The 8,002-nt window shown below is 44.3% G+C and overlaps 1 protein-coding gene across 1 annotated transcript; it reads right to left on the bottom strand.

Moving 5' to 3' along the window:
• Nucleotides 1–422: 422 nt before the first annotated feature.
• Nucleotides 423–5,521, bottom strand: DYNLT1 (dynein light chain Tctex-type 1). Its single transcript, XM_058020619.1, has 5 exons — nucleotides 5,425–5,521; nucleotides 2,707–2,748; nucleotides 1,422–1,545; nucleotides 1,130–1,207; nucleotides 423–833 (listed from the first exon to the last, which is right to left on the bottom strand). The coding sequence occupies exons 1-5, from the start codon at nucleotides 5,449–5,451 to the stop codon at nucleotides 763–765; spliced, it is 342 nt and encodes a 113-aa protein (XP_057876602.1). The 5' UTR covers nucleotides 5,452–5,521; the 3' UTR covers nucleotides 423–762.
• Between the last annotated feature and the right edge of the window lie 2,481 nt (nucleotides 5,522–8,002).

Below are 8,002 nucleotides of genomic sequence, written 5' to 3'. Positions count from 1 at the left end.
AATTGACAGGGCCTGTAGCAAGTCAGTTCAAGACCTACTTAACACATGTAACTGACTGCAGAAGTGAATGATTACCCAGGTACAGCTTGCTGAGCACTTCCAGAATGGGAAAAAAATTTTTACCTGTCTTTGTTCAATGAAGGTAGTTCTTGTTCCATGCCCTAAATACCATACAAAAAGATTAAACAGGTCCCAAAAATGCCAAGTTACTTTTTGATAAACATAATCTAATTTTCTTGCAAAGTTGTCATGACTTTGGCAAAATTATGAAAGTGCTTTGCACTGCAGTATTTACCTTGACTATCTTGAAGAGAATTCTCTATCTCTGACTATCTTGAAGAGAATCTCTTCTCTTGAAGAGAAAACTGAAACCTTTTCCCCCAATAACAAAAGATCTAAGTTTAAATGAATCACACCAATGGTTATGAATTTCAATAATTTAATGCTAACCAAAAGTACAAAGTTGAAAGTCAGTGTTTCATTTATATTGGTCTAAGAAAAGAAATGTAGAGAAAGTGTTTATACTGCAGCAGACTTCAGTATTAGCACCTTGAAGAGAAGTTTTTAAGTGATAAAAAAGTATAGAAAACACTGGTATGGTACTAGGTACAAACATAAAACAGGTAACAGCATGTTTTCAAATTTCTACCTTTGAAGAAAAGTTACTAAAAAAAATGCCTTAAAAACAATTTCAGGTATTCACAGTTTGAGTGGAGATGGAATCAAGTGCTGGAATAGAAAAGAGAAGAATGAACAAGGCAATTATAATGCAAGTCCAAAGGCACTGACAATACAGTACATGGTCTTATTCTCCCATCTCACAGTGCAGGTTCCTGCAAATACAAAAATAAGGGTTTCAGAAACAGAAGGAAGTTGAAGTGATTACATGCATGCCCCTACATGCATTTTTATACTTGTTTCCTTTAAGAATCTTAATAACAAACCTTTCACAACAGCTAAGCATTTCATATACAGCCCAGTTAGCATCACAGCCAAATGGAAAAAGTACCCAACAGTATGCTATTACTCCAAAACTACACACTTGGGGTGGGGGGGGAGTGTGCTGCCTAGTCTTAAAGAGACTGGCATTAAGCTGCTAGTTGGAAAATCCAAGAGTTGTTGTCCTCACCATCACTGGAGTTGTCCCAGAAGCAAGAGCTTGCTGTATGCAGCCCAGCACCATTCTTTTGCATAATCACACAGGTCACTGTTAGTGAGTAGAGAAGTTTTGATTAATTTCTCACACACATTAATTACATTTAGCTCCATTTTTGCTCAGCTCAGCACATATACATACACAAGCAAACATGCATGCTTGTGAGCAGTTTACAGACAAGGCTCGTCCTAAGATCTTCCCCCACCCCTGCCTACATGTGCATGTGACTGTGCCAGCTTTCAGAGAAAAGGGAAGCCGAGCTCACCGATGTACTTGAAGGGCTTCCCCAGCTTTGTGAGCTGGCTCAGGGTTTGTTCCACCACGCTCGTTGTCCACTGGTTCACTTTGCTGTGCTGGTAGGCGTTGCCGCCGATAGCGCCCTCTATGGCCTGCGGGGGACAAGCAGGTGAGGGAGCTTCATCCACTGCCAGGCACACAGTGACCCTTCCCAACATGGACCCATAGCCACAGAAAAATCCCAAATGCTGCTGCTCCACACTGGCTCTTGGAAGTGTTTTCAGTTATTTAATACATGCAGGTCAGAGTCTGAGCCAGGCATAGGAGAAGTCATCATAGATCCCACACTCTGTTCATTTTGTGATATTTAATATTATTTGTGAAGTCCCACAGCCATAGTTATGAAAAGAGCCCTACATTTAAACAGTCCTGAAGAGAATTAAAAAAGGCACAGTTCATTCACACATATTCTTCTATGGAAATTAATTCCAGTTTTAGAGCAGAATCATTTTTGGGAAACAAACCCCCAGACTAAAACAGAAGACCCATATATAGTCGCTGGTTACTAACAGAGCATAAGCCTCCAGCCAAATAATCCATTTTACTTATGAGGATAGTTCCCCTTTTAAGATATAAATAAAAGTACACTATACCTACATGTTTTTCATTGGCACATTTTTTCATCACAGAGATTATTTCAAAAATAACCATAAAACTGAATTCAGAAGAGACAGGAGTATGTATTAAAGCATGTGTATTCAACTTACAGGGTTTGACCAAAATAGTTATTTCACAACAACAAAAAGACTGCACTAGTCTACAAGAGGAATTTCAAATCCTGCTAGAAATTTTCTAGACAGAAAATTCATGTTTCTTAGCAACAAGAATTGTTCAATCATTCCAAACAAACAATTCACTTTGGAGAAAAGCATCTTGAAAGAACACAGTAACACGCATATGCAGACAGTCTACAAAAAACTCCTCTATTTTACTAAAACATAAAATCTATTTCTACAGTGTTTAACATAAGACATCCCCCTAGAAATTCTAATAGGAGTGCACTGCAACCAGAGAGGAGTGTATGAAATTACTTTAAATGTCTCTTGGATTTGTAACATATATCACAGCTAAAGCTTGGTATCATTTCCACTGAGGTCCATACACGGGTTAAATCCACAGTTACCTGCACTTTGACAGCAACCTATCCAGAAATCTATTACATATCAGTTATCACATTTTTCTGAATGCCTTTTAGTACACATCATACAACATATCAAATTTCCACACCAAAAAAGTGAAAATGTTTAAATTACCTCTTTAATGATGCTGCTGACTTCATCAACAAGAAAGGCAGCCTACAAAAGAGAAAGAAGAATTTTATATAACGAGGGGACGCATTCTTCTGTTTATGATGTTTGAGCTCTGTTAAGAACATGCACTAGAAGTTTAATTTATCCCTGTCAGATTTCTGGCAAGTCAAAAGATACCAAGTCTGCCTTTATTTGCATATATATGTACTCTAGCTCCTTCAGCCCAGTCAAGTTCTTAGAAAAGTAATGAAAAGTAAGAGATGAACTGATATTGGCTGGCCTTTTGAGTAAAGAAAGCTTTCAAATTTTAACTTGGAGACATTTGAAAATAACAACTATGGCACTTGTGTTCACATCTATTCCCCTTTCTCCAAAGCAGTAATTGTCTGCACACCACAGTGGGCTCACAGAGGAACCTCAGCTGGCAGCTAAACGGAACCGACATCTCCAGGGCACCGATGTGGGCAGGATCTCAGCTCAGAGCTGAAGGAAAAACTGTCCTGACAGGCTCAGCCTAGGGCAGGAAAGCTGCTCCTTGGATACCAAAGGGGAAATGTAGCTCACTGCACCCTCAGCCTTCAGGGAGCAGAGATTAAGCACGTGGAATCAGACAGTGAAGGCCCCAGCATTTGACTGATCTTCCGACTACCACCCATTTACACGTAGGGTTAGTGGTTTGTGTGCTCTTGTTTTATTCCCTCTGCTCTTCCTGCTGCCTCCCATGTCAGGGGGAGAACAAGCAGCCACTGCCAGGGCCAGGGAGCAGTGACTGGGGGGACCCTGTGCTCACGGCCCACCCTGCCACTGCTGGTGTCTCACAGCTCACCTCACACCAGCACTAAAGAACAGCACCGAAGCCAAACTGATTGATTCCAGAAGACCCAGTGAGAATGTAAAGATGAACATAATCCATCCAACTGTTGATGGATTTTCACTGGGAGGTCAGTCAGCTTCCCCAGCTGACAGAAACAAACAACACTGTAATTCAGGATGCAGTTACACCAGTCTAGCCAGCTTCAATGACATGTGATATTCAGAAAGATGAGAGAAGTTGGTCATTCCCCACGACGGAAGGAACAGCACACCCTGGGAGACAAGCTGGGCAACTCCTTTTCTGTACCCATCTAGAAGTACAATTCAACATTTTAAAAAGCTTTTATGTGCTGTGGCAAATTGTTTTTTATTTTCAGCTTCTTGACTTGCATTTAATTTGAACACGCCTCATTTATTTTCATGGCATACTGCATTTTACAGGTGCACCAGTGTATTTAACCAAGTAAGAGCTACAATTATCAAAAAACACTCTCTCCCACAGAGCTTAAGAATATGCATGGCAGACATGCTATGCTGGCAGACATGAAGACTGCTGTCAAGCAAGATGCTAAACCACATACACTTTTCTTCTTCACAAAATCTGCTTAGGAATGCCAGAGTGAGTACAAACATGGTTCACACCAAAGTAAAATTACTTAAATCCAACCCAAATTCTCAAAGGTATTCTGAAATCTAATTTGTACTGAAACAATAGAGAGATCTGAGAATTCACTTCTAGGGCTGATGTCACTTTTCAACCATCTTCCTTTCTTGGAATGAGAAAAATGAACATAAATTTCTGATATCCAGATTTGGGATATATGTGCTGTAACTGGACTATGAAATAACACAACACTACCCGTTTTATAATTATGTCATCTTTTAATAAGAAAATTTTAATAATAAAATATTTCCTTATGTCATCTTTTAATAAGATGACATAAAAAATTTTGTATTAAAAAATGAGGAAAGAATCGGTTACTTTGCAGTTTCCCTGCCCTACCTCCCTGGCACAAAGCAAGCAGCCAATGTTTCCAACACCTTGTTTAAAAAGGGTGCTCCCAAGCAACACATGCAAACTGCAGAGCAGTACTACAGCCTATAATAACTCTGGAGACCTTTTTGAAAATAGCTGTAAGAATTATGTTCAAGTATGTTAATTATATATTGAAAAAAACCCCAGTCCGTGACTGTAACACAGGCCAGGCCCTGGACGAGGCTTTTAGAACAGGACAAGGCTGACACACCTCGCCCCTCTCGCTGCTTCGCTATTGTGTCACACCGCGGCTGTTTGATGGTGCAGCAGCTCAGTGACCCTGTCCCTCAGCTCAGTGGCACTGTCCCTCTGCAAAAGCAGCACGGGCTGCTTCCTCCTTAGCGGGGGGACATCGGGGGGTCATTTGGCACGATAACAGACTGAGACCCTTGATTTATCCCACTCGGTATCTCGTGAATGAGCCCCATCGGTGTGCCCGTAACACGCAGACGAGAGGCTGGACTCCTGTTTCCGCACAGAAACAGCCTGCTCGAGTCCTGCCCCGGCCCAAACAGCACCGGCCGCCCTCCCAGCACGGCGCTCGGCTGCTCCTGCGGGGCCAGCCCGCGGCCACCACACCCCTCACGCCTTTCCCCCGAGGGACCGCAGCAGCAGGGGTAGAAGCCGGAGTGGAGGAGCCCAGTGAACACCCGGACAGGGACTGCTCCCGGGGGCGGCAGAACAAAGGCCGGGCCCGTCCGCCGCCGGTGCCGGGACACGCGGCTCCACCCCGGGGGAGGGCGACAGGGATGGCGGCGGGGGATGCCGAGGGGTGGGAACCGGGGCGGACGGGCAGCGCCTGAGACCCTCCGCTGGCCCTGAAAGGAGACGCCGGACGGGAAGCTGCGCTCCGCCTGCTCCCCATGCCGTACCTCCTCTGCCGCCTGGAACTCGTCCATCTTCCCGGCAGAACCCCTCACGCCGCCACCGACCCCGGCACCGGCACCGCCCCCGCGCCGCTGCGCCCCTCGCCGGCCGCCGCCCGCACTGCGCCTGCGCACCAGCGCCCGCCGCCGCGGGGCTCTGCCCGGCGCCCGCCAAGATGGCGCCGTTGCCACAGCGACAGCGGCCGGGAGGCGGGCGGGAGATGGCGCTCGGCGGGGCGGCTGTGGTGCTGTCACACGTCCCAGAGCCTGTGGCTGAGAGAGGCAGGGGGCCGCTGTGCTTTTCGTACCGATAGCTTGGCATTCGTGTTCAGCCATCCGAGAAGTCCTTCCCTGGGAAGTCTTTCCCTGAGTGATCCTCATCTGCTCCCCAAGGAGGAAAGGAGGATCTTCTTCTTGTTTCTGGAAACAGCTTATAAAGAAGGCCTAGGTCACAAACTGAAAAAATTAAAAAGTAGAAAAACTCTCGCTGTCTTTTAATTATATTCCCCCCTCACCCTGCGCCCAGCCGGAGGGAAATGACAGGGCAGCTGTGGTGGGTATCCGACATTCAGACAGGGTCAGCCCACCACAGAAGAATACCCGAATTCTTAGAGTTCTAAGCAGATCACATGATTTTTAGCAGACACAGCAAGAACCAGGAGAATGAAATTAAAGGGCACCCTTGTCACAGTTCCTGGATGTTGTGGGTGTGTGGTGTTTACAGGTTGCCCGAATCAGTGATGCTCCCAGCCCCTGAGTGCTGCTCCGGGCAGTGGGAGAGGCTGGTCAGGCTCAGAGGGGCCTGGATGAACTGCAGAATGAGCCTGGATGGAGGAAGAAATAACTTACTGGGGACAAATACAAAGAGCTGTATGGAGGCTGGAATAACCAGCTCTACAAGTGCAGGTTCAACTCACTCAGTAGCTGTTCCATAGACATGTGGAGTAGGGAGGTGTTTAGGTACAATTTATCTCAATTTCTCATATGGTGCTGTTTTAAAAAATATGGGAAAAAAATTAAAAAGAGGACATAGATCCTGGAAGCAGTATTCCTATTGCCCTCTCTGCAGTAAGGCTGCACAAGGAATACCGTGTCCAGTTTTGGGCATTGTATTTCAAGAAGGTAGAGGGAGTTACAGCTCCTGAGTGTGCTGACTGAGCAGTTTTGGTCCTGTCTCCAGTCCTTTGTCAGGCTCTGCCTCCTGTTTTTCCTGAAAAAGGAGACCCTGACCAGCCACTTCACTTTGGGGCTCTGTGGTCCCCCTATGGGCAGCCGCAGCTCCGCTTGCTCCGGGGGGATGCAGTGGGAGTGCGGCTGGGTGCTGAGCACATCCTCAGCCCCATTCCAAGTCTTGTTCTCACTGCTTCCAAAATACAGAGACAAAAAGTGAGGACTATGGGAAGAGTGAACAAGTGGTGCTTGATTATGTTTATACAGCATAAACAACTGTATATTCAGTTATATTCTTAGCATGTATAAAATACTGTAGCAGTTTCCCAGGTCCAGGAGTGAGAGGGAAAAATGCAATGAGTTAAATACGTGGCAATTAAGGCTTTGATTAAATATTAGGGGGAAGCTGGTAGTAGGGCTAATATTCCACAGTCTGGATTTGGGATACAGTTAATCTGTCACTGTGGGTAGTTAGAATCCTCAGGTTGCTTTTGGCGTCTCATTCAATTCAAGTTTTGCCTAAAATTAAGGCTCAAATTACCCAAATATGGTGCATACCCGCATAGCTCTATGCCCCACTAACAGCTGCTTTCTCTTCCATGATGCAGTTGAAGAAGGTAATTAAACTTGACATACACAGGTGGAAATGTTTGAAACTATTTAGCTTGATGAGGTTATAAGAAATGCAGACTCTTCAACTTTGCCATTTGAGTAGAATTGCTGTGCTTTGTTTCATTTTGACTAGAAATCACAACTCTCAAAACACCAGTTAAGAAGGGCTTCTGTATCACATGCACAGTTTTGTAGAGCCAGGAACAAGAAAGGAGCTTGAGCTGTAAGAATAACTTCTTTTTTTTTTCTCCAGACTTAGAAATAATTGGTATGTAATTTTGAACTTCATTACTCACACTTGATTCTGTGATAGACTTAAGATGTCCAGTCTGAATAATGCTTTGACTTTCAGTTGTTACCTGAGATCAGATTTCCAGTTGTGAGGTAAAATAACTTTCTTCTTCTTGCAGATGCATAAAAACTGACTTCTCTTGAATTTTTATCTATGCTAATTGCTTTATCTTATAGACCTAAGAAGAAAACTGTTTTGTTTTCAGGAAAGAACTCCTTATGATACAAATCAAGCTTTCTGTGTAAGTCCTAGAGACATTGAGGTTAGAAGCGTTTTCACATTTACGGTGAAAAAGAAAAATGTATAACTCAAAGCCACTTCTCTTCCTGTGTGTAGCTTGAACACTGAGCATATTTTGGTGTATCAGTCAGCTCTTGTAGTCTCTTGTGCTGAGTCTCCTTTTACTATTAGAAAAACAAATATCTTTGCTTGTTGCTGGTAAAAAAACCAGAGATCTGGCAAAAGCTGTTGTAACACTGGAGCTCTTTGTTGAGTGCATTTGCTTTCAGC

Source organism: Melospiza georgiana, chromosome 3 (assembly GCF_028018845.1).
Source record: "Melospiza georgiana isolate bMelGeo1 chromosome 3, bMelGeo1.pri, whole genome shotgun sequence".
NCBI classification, from domain to species: Eukaryota; Metazoa; Chordata; class Aves; order Passeriformes; family Passerellidae; genus Melospiza; species Melospiza georgiana.
The sequence above is the reverse complement of the archived record's forward strand: the minus strand, read 5'-3'. Positions and strand labels throughout refer to the sequence as shown.

What these genes read in the sequence shown, in the direction of transcription:
- DYNLT1 (XM_058020619.1), bottom strand. Translation starts at nt 5,451, where the DNA reads ATGGACGAGTTCCAGGCGGCAGAGGAG. An exon ending in TCAGCAGCATCATTAAAGAG is followed by an intron (nt 1,546 to 2,706) that starts GTAATTTAAACA and finishes TGTCCCCCGCAG; the next exon opens with GCCATAGAGGGCGCTATCGG. An exon ending in GAAGCCCTTCAAGTACATCG is followed by an intron (nt 1,208 to 1,421) that starts GTGAGCTCGGCT and finishes ACTCACTAACAG; the next exon opens with TGACCTGTGTGATTATGCAA.